The sequence below is a fragment of the Protopterus annectens genome, chromosome 2.part0 (genome assembly GCF_019279795.1).
Source record: "Protopterus annectens isolate FY-2018-M chromosome 2.part0, PAN1.0, whole genome shotgun sequence".
In the NCBI taxonomy this organism is placed as follows: Eukaryota; Metazoa; Chordata; order Ceratodontiformes; family Protopteridae; genus Protopterus; species Protopterus annectens.
This window is the reverse complement of record NC_056728.1, coordinates 1,171,382,821-1,171,401,547: the sequence shown is the minus strand read 5'-3', so window position 1 is coordinate 1,171,401,547 and position 18,727 is coordinate 1,171,382,821. Positions and strand designations below refer to the sequence as shown.

General features: G+C 37.4%; 1 protein-coding gene across 1 annotated transcript in view; it reads left to right on the top strand.

Annotated features, from left to right (window-relative positions):
* The window catches only part of LOC122792828 (alcohol dehydrogenase class-3-like), a 286,376-nt gene that overhangs the window by 142,371 nt on the left and 125,278 nt on the right, over window positions 1–18,727 (top strand). Inside the window, exon 5 of the mRNA XM_044060387.1 lies at window positions 4,121–4,340. Coding sequence (XP_043916322.1) covers window positions 4,121–4,340 — 220 coding nt within the window. The remainder of the gene's footprint in view (window positions 1–4,120; window positions 4,341–18,727) is intronic.

Genomic DNA, 18,727 nt, shown 5'->3' with positions numbered 1-18,727 from the left:
ACATCTTCTGCGTGGAGACATGCGTGAATGGGGCGTACCTTCATTGAAGGTTGTGCATCAGGGCTGGTAACTCGGCACGTAAAAATCAACTACCAATCATTAGCGGACCGGAGTTCCACTGTGGCAACCACTAACTGGGAAAAAGCCGAAAGACACAAACATGAAATGAAAATTTATGTGAAAAAAATTGCAGAAAGCTTGAATTTCCTAGTCTCAGATTCACCATTACCACAAATTGCCTTTTAGCAACCAGTTTAGTTTGTAGAGGGCAACACAATGCTGTGTACAAGTGGGATGCCCAGAGGCAAAACTAGCAGCAGTGCCATAAACCTGTTCCATTTTTATTAAAGGAGGAGACTTTACTAGAATGTTTAAAGTATACAGTAGTATAAACATAACTGGTTTGAGACAAAGGATAAAATTCAGTGGGAGGACTAGAGGGGAAAAGAGCTGAATTTAATTTCATGCCCAAATTTATTTGTATTTTAATAGATAAGTGAAATGTTCTTTTGTGTCTTTTCTTTTTATTTATTATTTTTATTTATTTTATTTATTGACATTTGTTAACTGGGTTTGTCCAACTGGGTTTGTGGCCCATTTTCAGTGGAGACCCGAGGAGAAAATCTCCAATAAATTAACAAATTACAGAAAAATTAGTATTTTAACATCCAAAATATGAACATTATACAAAAAAAGAAAAAAAAAAGAAAAAAATGTATTTTAACATCGAGATTCAATTTTACAAAAACATTTAAATAAAAGGTAGATACAGAAATTATCCAGGGTGGTGGTGCTGCGGTAGCGTTGTTGCCTCACAGTAAGACACTGACCGGTTCAACTCTCAGCTAGAGCGTCTTCTGCGTGGAGACATACGTGAATGGGCGTTCCTTCCTTGAAGGTTGTGTGTTAGGGCTGGCAACTCAGCATGTAAAAATCAACTGCCAATCATTAGCGGACCGGAGTTCCGCTGTGGCGACACCTAACTGGGAAACACCGAAAGACACAACAACAAAAGATACAGAAATGTATGCACATTTTTTTTTTTACAAGAGGAGTTTTAATCTACAGAACTGATTAGATAACAAAAGTAAGTACAAATCCTAAAGATAATGGAGTAATTAGTTTACGGTGGAGTGCTTACATTGGTGCCTGACAATGACAAAGTTTTGAGTTAAGCAAGTAAAATTTGAGTTTTTCTTTAAAGTGTGCTGGGTGGCTGATGGAGCATTTTTCTACCATGATGTGTGGATAAAGGGCAAAGATAAAAATGTAATGCTTTTATGTCCAATGCTGTATTGTCAGTCCACCAGAATATTCAGGGTATTAATTAAACATACACGATTGGGTAGGCAGGAAAGTACACAATGAAGGAAAGGTTAGGAGAGATTATATTAGTGAAGGGAAGCCCAGTCAGTCTGTAGCTGTATTTGTTGTGCTAATTCTCACTAAAAAATGGCATGAATACCCAGTGACATCAGGATCAATACTGGATATACTTTTCTATACCAGTCCTGGGTGCTGCATGATTATGCAATCCTTATTCCAGAAAATTACAGTTCCCCTGGTTAACTCCACTGGCAAGTACTGCCTGGATATGTCACCTATATTTGACTATCATTGGTGTATGAACATAGTATGATTGCACTAAGGACTGCAGACAATGTTCTGAGTACATAACCACATGCTGACATTAGCTTCCACTTCTGGTTGAGATACTAGTAGGTGGTGATTCACCAAGTGTCCTTAGAATGCTTTAAGGGAGTGTTTTCTTGCAATTACTTGGTCACAATGGAAAGTGAGAGAAGAGCTCTCCTCAGGAAGATTTGAAATATTAAAGAATGCTTCCCACAAAAAATAATCATGATAAAAGATAAAGATGGGAGAGACCTAGCAGGAGCAAAATATTTTAAGAAGATGTAGCAGGAATATACAGAAGAACTGGATTCCTATTACGTGACTGAAGACACATTCTGTTGAATACATCTTGATCAACCGTAAAAGAACAAAAAGACAAAATAGCGAAGCGTCTTTCAAGTGAATTCTTTCCCTGGGAAAGAACTCGCTTGGCCACTTCCGTTACTTTTCCATTTTTGGCACTGTAGTGCAATCTCAGGGTTGGTATATTTAAGTGTGTGGGGGGGTGAAGCCCCCCCCCATATACTGTTTTAAAGTTTTTTATGTTTTGTTTTTGGAACAGCGATTATTTTCCTTTGGGAAAAAAATCGCTGTTCTGGGGTTTCGACATTGTAAGCTTTCACTTACATGGGGTCGATTAATCATCATTCGCTTATTTAAGTGTTCGATGATGTAATATAGACCTGAAGAACTATATGAGAAGAGTCTTGGCAACACTGGTACATATGATGGTATTTTTCTCTGATGTAGAACTGGATATCCTAGATAATGAAGCTAAATTGTCCCTGAAAAGCTTTGCTAATAACAAGACTGCAAAAAGTGATGAAATCCCTGCAGAATATTTTAGAATCCTGCAAAATGAGTGCTAAAGTGTTGTTTGTAGTTTGGCAATAGATTATGAAAATTCATCAATGGCTATTGGTTTACAAAAGGATGGTTTATATTTTAATTCCAGAAGAAATACATTGCTGAGTTGTCCCATTGGCAGTATAACAAAAATACATTGGGCACAAATCCAGAAGCAATAGATGCAATAAGAATACTAGAAACAAAGCTCAGGCCTGAACAAACAGCTTTTTGTCTGCAAAAGTTTTACTTGTGAACTAAATGATTACAGTCACAGCTACTCATGGTTCCAGAGCTTTTTTTCTAGTGCTGTCCCATTGGTAAACAGGTGGGGAGTCCATTCATGCTAATGATGTTTCAGGATCAATCCATCAGTATGACTGACCAGGAGGATAGAATGAAGTAGCCAATAATCAACCCTGCTATCCCAGGGAAAGAGTTTGGGAAAGCCCAATAGTGAAATGGGGTAGGTGGTCTGACCTCATGCCTCATAACTATCTATGCGCCTCTGCAGATGATATGTCTCTGATGGCTAAAAGTGATGAAGAGCTAATCAGCATGAAGATGAAGGTGAAAGTAGAGGGTGGATGAGCTGGCCTTTTACTCAGCATAAAAATGTGAACTTGTCAATTATTTATAAATAAATATAGAAAAAGTGAAGACAATGACAGATTTAATTTTTTTAGGTTCAACCATCTTTGCAGATGGTAAATGCAGTCACGACATTAAATAACACTTCCCTCTCAGAAAGAAATAAAGCAAATCTGGCTAAAATTTTAAAGAGCAAAGACTACACATTGTCACTGTAGGCTGATAGAGTGAAAGCTATGGTTTCCCTAGTAATAACATATGTCTGTGAGAGATGGGTATAAGTCAGGGTGTGGACTGGAAAAGTTAAAGCTTTTGAACTGAAATATTGCAGAAAACATTTCAGAATTCAATAGACTGAAACAATATTTAAGGATATAAACCAAGACTGTTCACCGGAAAGTCTGATAATAAAACTTAAAACTCAAATACTTTGGCTGCACGATGCAAAGGCAGGATTCATTTGTAAAGATACGGGTGTTGGGAGAGTTTGAAGATAAAAGAATTAATGAGTAGTAGAGATTAAGCTGGATAAAAACATTAACTGAGTAATGAATATGACTTATCAAATACTTTAAAAAATCAGTTCTGGACAAACAGGCCAGGTGTGCTGAAGTCTTTGCAGTGATGAAGTGCTAGGCTCATCTAAATGACTGAACAACAACTTGGCTAATGTTTACATAATATTAATATATATTTTAATATGTTAACCGTTTGTACTTTTAATACAAGTTGCCTTATTGAAACAATGGAAGGCTTGTTTTTATGTGCAGAGTTTAATGATTAATTAAGTTATTAAAACCATGTTTATCGAGAGCTTATCTGGAGCCTAAAGCAATGTACAAAAATTTTTAAAAAATCAGAAAACATCAGTCATTTAAGCTGTCAAGTTATAAAATAACTCCCCCAAAAATGCCAGTGTATTTAGATAGCTGTAAAATTCATTATCTTTGGAATTAATTACATGAACAGCATGTCCATCAGCAATAAAACAAGAGATGCTTTAATTTTAAATGTGATAGTTTTTCAAAAAATTGTTTTCTTTCCTCAGGTTGCCTTTTAAGAAAGGCTTTGCTCCTGAAGCTGTTTCCAAATTTAGATGCAAAGGGAAGCAACTTCACCAGTTTGTTGGCATAAGCACCTTTTCTCAGTATACCATCGTGGCCGACTATGCTGTTGCTAAAATCAGTGATGCTGCTCCCCTGAACAAAGTCTGCCTCATTGGCTGCTGTATTGCCACTGGCTATGGCGCTTCCCTTAACACAGCCAAGGTGAGTATGCGTACAGATGTAAAGCATACCTCTAGGGACTTTTTGATCTGTCACTTATCTATGCAGTATTCTGCTTATGTAACTTTTTGGTTTGTTTGTAACACCTAAATTGTTTGGGATTAGGACTACCTCTGGATATAAAAGACTGAACATAAGTTTACAAGTCAGATTCTAATGGAATATATTTCAGAACATGGATTCATCAAACCATTTATAGCAAGTATCATTTGCCAAAAACATGAAATGCCGGTTGAATGAATAAATATAAATGCAAATAGAAATTGTGCTTATACGTATGACCCACAGCCTGTGTATTTTTGCCAAAGTGCATACATTGGAAGCTTGAGGATATTTAAAAGAATTCACTTTATTGATGTCATTCCAAGGCCTACTGAAAATATATGTAACTATAACTGTCACAGGTAGTACCTGTCCTGTCACAGTTGAATGATATGTACAGGAATTGTTTCTTAATGTGGGAGGCAAGTCCCAATTCTCCTCCATGTAGGAGGCTGTGTCTCCCCACAGCACTGCAAAGTATCTGTTTCAATGGGGGGATAGATTTTATTGAAGCCAAAGATTTCCTTCATTCTGATTTACTGCAACCTTGTAGTTAGAATACAAATGAAATAAACAAGTTAAAAGCACAGCCCTTCACCTGGGGGTAGAAGCATTTCTTAAGTATAATGTAATGCTGTCTTCAATTTCATGCAAACCTTGACTTGATATGAATATTTTGCCCTTTCATAAGTTTAGCCAGATTTCAAGCTTTATCTGCTCAGGAGTTTATAATTTTAGATGTACAGTTTCCATATGAATGGAAGTGAAACACTTGAACAATAACATCAAAATGGTTCCCCTTCAAAAGACTGAAAGTTCAAAAGACTGAAAATCAAAATATCTAAACTCTGCATTATTGTGTAATCTTGGAGTTGGTATATATAATTAGCACAGGGTGGGGAGTGCAGCTCCCCATGTGATGTTGCAAGAGCCTTGCTCCTTGCATTAAAATGTTTTTGATATTTTGAGTTTTAGATATTTTACTTTTCAGTCTTTTGATCTTCTGACAGACCCCATGTAAACTGCTGATAGACATGTGCCCACAGTATACAACAACTATTCATGGTAACTCTATATTTTTCCATAATGTAAAATTGGATTTTTTCCATGTGCTAATCTCATTTTTAGAGCCCAGTGATTAATTTTGGTTAACCATGGGATTTGTGAAGAAGCTCTCTTCCTGTGGAGCAGGTTAGCACTACATAGCTTGAGTTATTTTAAGAACTAGGTTACGTATACCGCTTACTGACTAGATTAACGTAACGTCATAGTGGTACAGCTGGAGCTACCTCTATGGATGTCAGGTGGTGCACTTTACACCTGCAGGATATTTAACCTTCTCCTTCTATTGCCATGTCTCTGATTATTGATATAATATTGAAGCATCCCCATCTCAATATCTCAATTGAGCATTGCAGATAAAAGTACAAAATTAAGCACAAACCAGTTCAGTGAGTTTGTTAACTGTACCTGAGTGGAGTATTGCATTAAATGCCACCTATATACCTTGTTTACAAAACTGCATTTTGCTTTAATTCAATTCCCATATGTGAGCAGTTTTCTAACAGCAGTAGTTTTCTTCTTAGCAAGAGATACAGAGTTTCCTATGACTAAGATACAGAATGATTCAAGGTAACCTGTTGAGCATTACTGCTTGCTGCAGAACGTTTATCAGATGTATATCATTACCCTTCTGGTAGATGAAGACTGAACACTTGAGCTTCAACTGCCCGAGTTTAACTCGTAGATGATGGGAGTTCCTCCATAGGAAATCACTTTCAATGAGTTGTGGAAGAAATAATTCCTCTTTTTTGGGGGAATTCCCCCCCCTTTTCACATAAGTGTGACTTTGGAGTTGATACATATAAGTTCAGGGGTGTGTGGGGCCAGGGCCTGCCCTCCTGCAATGACACTTAAAAAGTGTTTTTCAGCAAAAGGCTTTTGGCAAATGCAGTTTGAGAATTTGTATCCTTAGTGCATCAGTGTTGTCCACTCATAGTAGAAGTGATGTTTACAAGCTACATTGCTTTTATCTGGTGAGTATAGAAGGACAACTTTAGTAAAGGAAAATTAGCAGTGTCAACAGCTAGCACACTCAAGGCTGTAGGTTCTAGTCCCACATCAGCCAAATGGATTGCTGGCAGTGCAGCATGGGGGAGTTACTATTCTAAGCATGCCATCCTTTAGATGAGATGTTAAAGTGGGTCCTATCTACTTTAGTAGGTGGTAGGTAAGCTGGATACAAAACATCCCACAACACCTATTGAAAAATGTAGGAGCTATTTATTTAACACAACATAAAAACATGGTTTACTTATTTATGTTTTTAAAAAATGTACATATTTACATGCATATATATATATATATATATATATATATATATATATATATATATATATATACATATATATATTTTTTACTATTTATCATTTTTATTACATCAACCTCATTGCTCTTCTTCCATAATTAACTCCCACTTCTTCTTTCACCACTATAATCTAATTTTTCACAATGTATCTGCTAAAATCCATTTCCCATTAGATAAAATTTCAGTCTTTCATTCCAAATAACTCGTATTACATAAAATAAATTATTTGTACTTCTTATGCTATCTATACATAACCATAATCATATATATATATATATATATATATATATATATATATATATATATATATATATATATATATATATAAAATGGGTCTACTATGGTTGATTGAAAACTCACTTGATTGAAAATTAAATTACTAGGACCACTTCACTGAAAATCTCACTTGACTGAAACTCATTTTGTTGAAAGTTATAAGTGGCCTTTTCCCCACTGTAGTGCAACCCTGGAGTTAGTATATAAAGTAAGGGTGGGGTGCACAGCCACCCACATTGGGGGGTATGGGGGGCAAAGCCCCCCGCATCTCTTGGTTATATATTCTCTTTTGGAAACAGTTATTTATTGCATTTGTAAGTATCACTGTGTATAGTTTAAAATGTTTATAATATGTGGGGGGCTATGCCCTCCCACTTTATATACTAACTCCAGGGTCGCACTACAGTGGGGAAAAGGCCATTTATAATTTTCAACGAAATGAGTTTGAAAGAAATTAGTTTTCAGTGAAGTGAGCTTTCAGTGAAGTGGTCCTAGTAATTTCATTTTCAGTCAAGTGAGTTTTCAATCAACCATAGCAGACCCATATATATATATATATATATATATATATCTATATATATATATATATATATATCTATATATATATATATATATATATATATATATATATATATATATATATATATATATATATATATATATATTTATATATATAGAGAGAGAGTGAGAGAGAGAGAGGGAGAGAGAATTTATGTCATTAATATTCACACAAAAAAAATCCTCAGACGATTTTCCAGAGTTTCAACACTTTTTTCCATTTAAAAAAAACAAGCTATGTTGTCTCTTCCTCCCAACTAAATAAACACATCCACTTTCTTCTTATATGGCATATATTCCCCTTTAGTTGTAACTTATTTTGAAAGTCACCATAGGAAATCCTGATGCTCTACTATCTCAGTACACCACTTTTTACCTTAATTTAATGGCTTTAATCATTTATTCTGGTAAATTTTACCATTGATCTGCATAATAATCTTATGCAATCACATTATTATACCACATCTTTCTATCTTTCTCTATCATCAATTTTTATGTTCCATGTTAGTATTATTGATAAATTTTTAATTTCTTTATTTATATATTCTTTTTCTTATTCTCATCATCTCCCAGAACTTTCTCTACTCATATTTAAACATTCTTACTATTAATTTCACGTTATCTTAGTCTACCCACTTTAAAACTCTACAGAAGTTTAAAGAAGCAGAATAAACTTCTGGATGTGGTATTTCCAGTCCCTTCTTCATCTTCATGCATATACAACATACCTCTTTCCACTGGATTTAATCTTCAATCCCATATGAAAGAAAATGAAATTGCAAAATTTCCTTATAATATTTTATGGGATAATATAGACATTTGACAAATATGCTATTTTCCAAGTAACACTAAATTCACCAGATAAACATTTTTCTTGAATGTTGATGTATATGTCCTCCTCAGAAGACATATTTCTTTCATTTATTTTATCAAACTCCCATTGCATTATAACTACATCATTTACCTTTATTCAAGGTCATACCAATTTCCTTTAAATATCCATTCAGGCAAACCAACAATGCCCTCATCCATATTTTGTTATGAGCGACTACATCTATATTATCTGCATGTGTCAAAACTACTGGAATCACCTCCAAAGTTTGCATCACATATCTAGCATCTTTCATTTTATAAGCTACTTCACTCGCTACTGTATTCATTACCAGTGCAAATAATATTCCACTCATGAGACATCCTTGTCTTATACCACACATGCATATTTCTTTACTCTGCCACCCTTTCCCTAACAGTCTCACTCTATTGCTCTGATATGCTGACATATACAATCTCTTAATTCTGTTACCTACTCCATACTTTTCCATAACATCTGATAAAGCATCATGTCCTATTGTATTAAATTATTTGCTAATATCACTTACCATAAGTTTGACATCCTCAATTTTACTTATAATATCATCCATAATTTCTCTCACAACCGATAATTCTTGAAATACCCTCTACCACCTGGGCCTAATACTGACTCAACATGTACTTTTCTAAGTACTTCATCCACCTCACTAACAGTAATTTCTTTTTCAAATCTTCTTTAACCCTTTTTAATTTTTTTGTTTACTTTTTACTCTTATACATATTTTCCATATTCTGTACTGCAATACTCATAATGTATTCTTATATTATTTTACATTTTTATTTTCCCTCATGTTACTGGGTCTGTATTAGATAATCAAAATCAACTTACCTCAAACCTGTATTTATCGACACTGAAACAGTGAGGTTCACTTCCATGAATGACAAAAACTCTCCTAGGTTAAAGAAGCAATTGGCCAACACCACAACTGTAGTGCAATCTCAGAGTTGGTATATATAGTTGGGGGTGCTTGGGGGTTGCAGCCCCCCACAATGGGGCATGTGGCAGGTGAGGCCCCCCACTTTGGTGGGTTTGATTTAGTGTGATGTGTCTTGTGGTGTTGCAGTGGCGAAGTGATTTCTTACCCTAGTGAAATTCTCAATGTTCGCTGAAGAGTGCTTCACTGTTTTGGTGTTGATGAATACAGGCTTGAGGCAAGTAGATTTCAATTATCTATTATAAACCCATTATACTAACATCCTACTTTACTATTTTACACAAATATTCAGATATCTCCTAACTTCTCTGTTGTAAATAATATCTATGTCAAAACAGCAATGTCTTAATTTTCTTTTTCCTCCGTCTTTTATATATTTCTTTTTCCATATCAAATTCTTTAATAGATTTCTATACCTTTTCCATTCTTTCATCTTCCTTTCTTATATCATCCCAGAAGTGTAGCTGGCTCATCCAGTGCCACCACCTGCTCAGCTCTTCAAGTGAATACATTGTAGCGATTGGCTTATTAAAGATCCATGTCCTCCTTCCCATAGCTCTTCCATTGAAGAGCAAAAAAATAAAATAAAATAAAAATTGCACATTCCTTCTACTGGTACACAAACCAGCTCAGATGCACAATATGACCCCCCCTCCTGCCTAGCCATTCAGGTCTCATTTCTGTGCCCTGCCCTCCACCCTCCTTGAAAGTTTTTTTTAAAAATAATAATAATAATTTCTTCTTTTAAACTGTAGCAAACTGCTTGCTACAAATGTAGCTAACAGTTACTATAGCTAATACCCTACTTGCAAGGAATACTACAGTACTTGTGTTTTAGTTTAAAAAATATATACTTTTTATAAACTGTAACAAACTGCTTGCTAAAAATGTAGCAAACAGTTGCTACATCATATACCCTGCATGTACAGAGTGCTACAGTGTACAGGTTTTAGTTGAAAAAGAGAGTTTTTTTACTTTTAAACTGTAGCACACTGCTTGCTGCAATGTAGCACACAGTTGGTACAGTTTAGGCTGGACACAGAGCACTGTAGCACTCAGGTTCGATCACAAATGCAATACTGGCTTTTAAAAGCTCTGGATAAGCTGATCATACCCCCTCTGCACTTTCTGCTCAGGGAAGTTTCCCCTCTTGCCCTGCCCTAGCTATGCTACTGCATCATCCAGTCACTGAAAAAACAATTTTTATACTTCTTTTTAAAATCACTCCACCATTCAGATGAGTTTTTATAGAAGTTCTTCATGGTTATATGATCCTCTGATAACTTCAATACTTCCCACACTCTAATTTCATCTCATAATTTCCCATTTATTTCTTTTATTCAATTTTCTGTTTTAATATACTCCCCTTTTTTCATCACCTCCATCCATACTGCTAAACGGCGTGAAAAAATGCCACAACTGTATCAAAATCTGCTACCCAAATAACCAATTTCAGATCCAATTGGCCCCCTTCTATAAGTCCATTGACTTTTGTTCCACACATCAGATTTACATGTTTTCTTTTCTTTTTACATTTATCCCAAATCACAATTAAAGTCCCCTGCAATTATAATTTTCATATTAACCACCACATAGTCTAATATTTGATTAAACAGATTCTCTCATTCCTTGCTAGTTATATATGCATATAATGTTATAACTCTATAGATGTGTTCTCTCCATCTCACATCAATGACAGTTAACCTTCCCATCCTTATCAATGGTACATCTAGTATATTCACAACACAGCCACTGCAGAACAATGTAAACTTCCTATGTTCCATAATGTTCCATACACTGTTGGAAACTCCTGGTGTCTGGCTGGTGTGTGATTCTCAAACAATCTGAAAATATATTGCTGACTGATAAGTATATTTCTTGGCATTTTAACCTTTCAGAGTTCTGCATTGTATTACTTTTGCCTGACTGAATTGTTTTATATATTTTCTGGCATTGTTTTCTGTTTCTCATCTGTCCTGAAACTACCCCCACCCTATTCTTGTGGTGTTGTTATAGTTGGTGGCTTTGCAGTTACCCACCCCTACTGTAAATTTGATCTGGGACAAATTTCCCAGTCTGTTGTTCACTCTACTCAATACAGGGAGAACATATGAAAAGACCAACCCACTTAGGTTCTTATCCTTGAATTTTTCTTCTGCTCCTTCTTCCTTTCTCCTTTCACTTTACTAAAAAAAAAAAAAAAAAAAAAAAAAAAAAAAAACGTGCACTTTATTTTGCTTTTGTGTCTTCTTAAAAGTACTCAATTGTATTTATTCTGCTCCATTTATTACTGCTTGGTAATAGCCTGATTAAATTGTAACTGTTATTCTAAGCCTTTTGATTTAAGCTCTTGGGCTCTAGACCAGTTGTTTTACCTTAAGAAGGTTTGTGGTCTGAACTGTTCTGACAGGACAGGTAGCTTATATCCTTCTAAGCTGGGAATTGCTGATTGAAGGCTCAGTGTTTGTTATTCTTAAAGTGCATTAGTTCTAGTTAAAACACTTGGGCTTCAGGCCAGTTATTTTTCATTAAGAATGTTTGTGGTCTGCACTCTTGTGGAAGGAGAGGCTAGATTCTGTCCTTCTGAGCTGGGAATTTCTGGTTAAAGGCTTATTGTGTTTGCTTATTTGAACTGTTTCTTTCTGAAATTGGTGCACCTTGTTTGCTGTAGCATAGACTAGATTCAGACATCCTGAATCTAGCTTTGTTTGTATAACTTGAGCACTAATCCATGCCATCTCTTTTGGAGAAGGTTGCCCTGCACCCTAGTGGCAAGAGTGTGCAGTTAGAATTTGTCTGATTGAAGACTGCTGGAACAAGGCGCAGTTTTGAGCTTTTTTACTGGTTAATTGAGTAATTTGTTTAAATCAGTTTGCTTCTTTTCTATTGTTATATAAAAAAATTGCACTTTATTCATCTGCTTTTACTGTATTTGCGTTTCTTCTTACTTTATTTTGCGTTTGCTGTTTTTTCTTAAAAGTACTTAATTGCATTTATTCTGCTGCATTTATTACTGCTTGTTAGTCACCTGATTAAATTGTAACTGTTATTCTAAGCCTTTGGTTGACACACTTGGGCTTCAGACCAGTTATTTTACATTAAGGTTTGTGGTCTGCACTGTTGTGGCAGCACAGGCACCTTACATCCTTCTAAGTTGGGAGTTGCTGATTGAAGGCTTAGTGTCTGTTATCCTAAAAGTATATTAGTTCTGGTTTAAGCACTTGAGCTTCGGGCCAGTTATTTTACATTAAGAAGGTGTGATCTGCACTCTAGGGAGGAGAGGGTAGAGTCTTCCCTTCTGAACTGGGAGTTTCTGGTTAAAGGCTTATTGTGCCTGCTTATTTGAACTGTTTCTTTCTGAAATTGGTATGCCTTATTTGCTGCAGCATAGACTAAATTCAGACCTGCTGAATCTAGCTTTGGTTTTATAACTTGAGCACTAATCCACACCATCTTTTTTTTGGAGAAGGTTCCCCTGCACCCTAGTGGCAGGAGTGTGCAGTTAGAACTTGTCTGATTGAAGGCTGCTGGAACAGGGCTCAGGTTTTAGCTTTTTATTGGTTAATTGGTTCATTTGTTTAAATCAGTTTGCTTATTTGCTACTGTTATACAATTTATGGGTCGTCACTTAGATAAGGTTAAACTATTCCAGGTGCCATAAAGTCTTCTCTTTAAATTTTCCCTTAGAACTAGCCAGTTTTTTTTTTGTTTTAGCACTCAAATCTGTTTCTTTGAGCTCAGCACTTGTTCAGAACTCATTCTAAGCACTACATAAGCTACAAATTACTACAGCACTTAAGTTTCCTCACTTGTCTAGAGGAAAACAGTTTTTAGTACTTAATAAATAAGCACCTATCCAGACATGTCTAAGGGTCAGCTCCCGGTGTTTTATCCTGTCTACCTGATACATCTGGGCATCTTGGGGTAATGCAGCAATTGCCTCATATACACAGACAACCCTCTCTTCTTGCCACCCAACACTACAACCTGTGAGAGATACACTTATATAGCCAAACTGGAAGCAAAGCTCTCTTCATCCAGGACTGGACTAGACAGTCAAGAGGAGAAGGTAAACACTTGCACCACACCACACTCATCACATAGTCCCTCAAAACATACTCCACCAGAACAGACACAAAGAAACACCAAACACATACCTACATTCATGGAAGCTCTCAATAAAAATCTGCTCAAGCAACAGAAACCTTCAAAGCAGAAATGCAAGCAACCTCCACTCCCCAACACAACTCAAATGACACATAGCCCACAAACTCAGTGTGCCACGCAACTACAGCCCATAAGGCATAACAATGTACCCAACACTCTAGTCATAAGTGACTCTATAGTCAGGCAGACTGATGTTCCACTCACCATGCTAAACAAGGAGAAAGTTACTGTCAGCCACCTGTCAGGTGCCAGGATCCACCACATAATGCATGCACTCAGGTCACTCCACAATAAGTACTAATATGACTCTGTCATTGTCCATGTTGGTGTGAATGACCTGAGATGTACCTGCCTAGACTACATGAAAAGAGACATGGAGGAGCTGTCCGATCTTGTAGCCCAGGCAGGTATTACCCTAGCCCTGAGTTGCATCCTGCCATCACCCAGAATGATACCACAGTACAAGGACAAAATGATTGACTTCAACAATTGGCTAAACTTCTGGTTTCATTCTAAGGGGATCCAGTATCTGTCTGCCTGGGATGACATGATCGACAGACCACAATGCTTTGCCAGAGATGGCCTGCACCTGTCGCCCTTTGGATTCCGGATACTGGATAAGGCTTTTGCCATCCCTACAGTGCCTTTTTTAGGCAATGTACAAATTACACATTCACCACCGTAACAGGTACAAGCAAGCAAAATCTGATGGTAATGCTACTCAATGTTAGAAGTCTAAACCTCAAAATGGATTCACTCGAGGCACTCCTTAAAATGGAGAACATTGACATCTGTGCAGTGACAGAGACTTGGTTCAAGACTCCAGAGAGCACACCTGCATTACTGGGCTATAATTCATGCCACACCTATCGGCCACCTAACCTGGACTGAAGCACTAAAGGCAAAGGCATGTCCATATTCATTAAGGATATCCACACCTCCAGACTAGTTGCTCAGCATAATGCATCTGAAATTATCCAAGTGCAAGTAACTCTGGGTAAGACCGCAATCCAAATTGTAACTTGCTACAGATCCCACACCATGCCCCAGGATTCCCACTCATCATTTCTTGATACACTGGAAAATATTAGTGTACAACCCAACACTCTCATAATGGGCAATTTCAACTACCCCACCATTAACTGGGAAAACTACTCATGTACCAACTCTTTTTTCTCAATGTTTTCTGGAATTCATAAATTCCAACGCCTTGGATCAACTTCTCCACACCCCCACCAGGGGCAGCAATATCCTAGAACCTGGTCATTACCAACATGGGCGACTGGTGTTCCACACCAGAGGTCAATTCCTCATTGGTCAGATCTGACCACAAGCTAATCACACTAGACATCCACATCCCGCCACACCCCCCATTAGGGAAACCACCGTAAAAAATTTCTCCAAAGCCAACTTCACGCTTCTTAATAAAAAAGTAGCAAACTTCACGACACCCATGCAGATGGACAATAGAGGTATGACTGCTGAATCCTACACAAATGCACTTTATAAGTACTTAATGCTTGGATAGTGCTATCCCTAACAGAACCAAGATGCTATCCTCCAAAAAAAGGAATCCAATCTGGTGATCTCCTGCCATAAACAAACTCTACAACAGAAGAAAGAAACTGTTGCAAAAAAGAGTACAATCCCATGATTGGAGGAACTCCTTGGTCAGTCTCAGTAAGAAGCTGAGATCCCTCATAAAATCCTCCAAAGCTAGTTACGAAAACAAAATTGCCACTGATTCTAAAGACAGCCACAAAGCATTATATAGCTATGTCAAGAATCACAATGGCAACACTCAGATCTGCTCTGAGTTACAGCGCGGTGGCACTAAATATACAGAACCAACTGATATTGCCAACATCCTGGCAGATAGGTTCAGTGCTATCTTTACCACTCTCTCACCCCCTAAAGGGCCCATCTTTATACCGGAAGAATGCAAAGTTACTGTAATCACGGCTACACAGGTAAAAAACACACTCTCCAAAGCCAAGAACACAGCATCCATGGGACCTGACAACATCCCAGGCTGCATTCTACATGAACTACAGAATGAACTGGCACCCCACCTAAGCACCATGTTCAGTCATAGCCTCACCTCAGGTTTTGTGCCCACTGAATGGTTCACAATGATGGTTATCCCACTCCACAAAGAAGGCACCACCACGGACCCCGGGAACTAATGCCCCATTAGCCTAACGAGCCTGGTCTACAAGGCCATGGAATGTATCATCATTGAACTTATAAACAAAGACATTGGAAATCTCCAAACTTTGGACCCCACCCAGTTCAGGTTTGTAAAAGGCAAATCATGTCTCCTAAACCTGATAGACTTCTTTGAAGCAGTCACCAAAGCCATAGACAAGGGTAAGGTGGCTTGCACAGCCTATCTAGTTCTCTCCAATGCTTTTGACACCATCCCCCACTCTGGAATTAAAGATAAACTCACTAAACTAGATATAAATCCCTATGTCACAAGATGGGTTGCCAACATGCTCACTGACAGAACCCACACTGTGAAAGTAGCAGATTCCAAATCCCACTTCAGACCAGTGGCATGTGAAGTACCACAGGGTTCAGTCCTTGGTCCTCTCCTGTTTGGTATCTACTTTTCTGAAGTACAGGCTGACACAGAAGGTCTTTGGCTAACAAAGCTCGCAGATGACTACAAACTAGGAGCCATAATCAAAACTTCTAATGATGGGGACATCCTACAAAAGGGCTTCACTGAGACAGATGCCTGGTGTCAAAGCCGTGGTCTCAAGCTTAATGTCAAAAAGTGCATTGTCATCCCCTTTGGTAAAAACTCTGTACCCATGAGTTACCACATATGTGGTAGTCTACTTAACACTGAAAGTGTGTTAAGAGACCTTGGGACAAGGGGGACAGTAGCCTCTCCTTTGATAATCACATCTCCTCAGTAGTCGGGAAATCCTTCTACGTGGCACACCTCATCACAAAAGGTTTCTCATTCAGGAAAAAAGAGGTCATTGTTCCCCTCTACTCGTCACTCATTAGACCCATTATAGAGTACAACGCCCCTTTTGGTATGTACCTCACAAGACATTTACAACAACTGGAAAGGCCATAGAAATACCTCACAAAGAGGATTACTGGGCTCAAATAGATAGCCTACACAAACTGTCTTAAAAAGCTCCAGTTTTACTCCATCGCATATCGTCTACTTAGAGGCGATCTCTGCCTAACATACAAAGCCATGCCAAACCCAGCGCTGTTGAACATGCTCCACTTAAAGTAATCCCAATCCCTCCGAGCTACATGCTCTAGGGACCTAAACCTTGTCACCACAATAAACAGACCATGCTGGAGGGATAGATTCTTGTCCCAGAGACTTCCCATACTCTGGAACAAACTACCTATCTATATCAAACAAAGTTCCTCATTAACAGTCTTCAAGAAAAATCTTGATGATCAGATGGGAAATAGGAAATTCACCCCTGGGATCACCTCTGTGGCTCTGCTTGACAGGAGAAAATAATTTTCTTGGGTGGCAAAAGTCAGGGTACCTTTTTGGCTAGGCTTATATAGACCCTAGGGCCAATAGCCTAGTACCTACCTATGAACCTATGAATGTATTTCCACGCCACAATTTTTCTTTTTGCAGTCTTTCTTCACTTGTCAGGAATCTAGCATCCTCTAACAGATCAGCATCCACAATACATTTAGCACACTCTTCCAGTACCCCTATCTTCCTTACAGTGCTAATAATACTGTTCACATTTACTGTAAGTACTCTAAAATTGTTTTTCTTTTTTTAAAGTTTAGGGAAAGTATTTTTTAAATTTTAATTTTCTTATTTTTGCTGTTTCCCAAGTTGAATATTTTTCCTGGGTTTATGAACAAATAATCCTTGATCCTCAGAATCAGATTTTTCACTGGCTAGAATATCAAAACAATTATTAGCATCAATCCCTTTGTATGACCTCTCTTCCTGCATGCACTCTCTCTCTCTTTCCTCATTTCCCCTCCATGTTTTTTTCTTGTTCTGCAGTTTCTTCTTCATCTAGTTCACCCTCTCCCCAGGATCTTGTTGTCTTTTCTCATGTATGTTTTCTTCTTTTTTTACTATTTACTGCTTACTGCGGTGGTGGTGCTGCGGTAGCATTGTCACCTCACAGTAAGACATTGTCCTGTTCGATTCTCAGCTAGAGCATCTTCTGTGTGGGGGACATGCATGAATGGGAGTTCCCTTGTTGAAGGTTGTGCTTCAGGGCCGGCAACTTGGCATGTAAAAATCTACTGCCAATCATTAGCAGACTGGAGTTCCGCTGTGGCGACCCCTAACCGGGAAAAGCTGAAAGACACAACAACTGTTTGCTCTTGAGAAGGCATCCAAAATGTCCCTTTGTTATGCAATCTCCATTCATGCACACATCTTGTTGTATGTTCTTTCTCCCTATACTGGTTACATAGTACCTTGTTCAGCAGAGATGAAAGGTCCCCACAAACCAAACATAATTTAGGCTATCCAGCCTATCTTAATGCCACTCTATGGCCAATGAAAAAGCTAGGGAAGTGTTTTACCATTTTTTTTTCAGATTTCCAAACAGCTTCCAACCTTCATCCTCCATTCCATTAGTTTCTGTCATCTCTAATGTTCACAATATTATCAAGTTTCACCGAGACCCTGCAGATATTTCTTAACAACATCACCTTCCAGTTCATCAGTTTTAAACTGCAAAGTAACATTTTAAGTTACTACCAGAAAATAAATAATCTTTTCACAGATAAATGCCCTTTTTGTTACACAGTCCCAGAAATTTCATTATTAATCTGTCAGTATCCAATATTGTCATAAAAAGTCTCTATCCCAATGTGTAAAAGACCCAAATTCTTGAGCTTTAACACCCATTATAGTTACCAGATTGTCTCATACATATATCTGTCAATTACAGTTTCAGTTTTTATTCTCATTCGCAGTTGGTGTTCTCTTCTTTTTAAAAACAGTTTTACTTACAGTTTCTTGTTGCTCTCCTTTTTTCACTGCTGTCACTGCTGCATATGTTTCAGTTACTACATTATCTACTGCCACAAAACCAGACATCATCTCTGTTAATTGCTGATTTCCTCTATTACTTTCTGTCATTGCTGCCGAAGTTTTAACTTCTAGATTCTCTATTGCCACATCA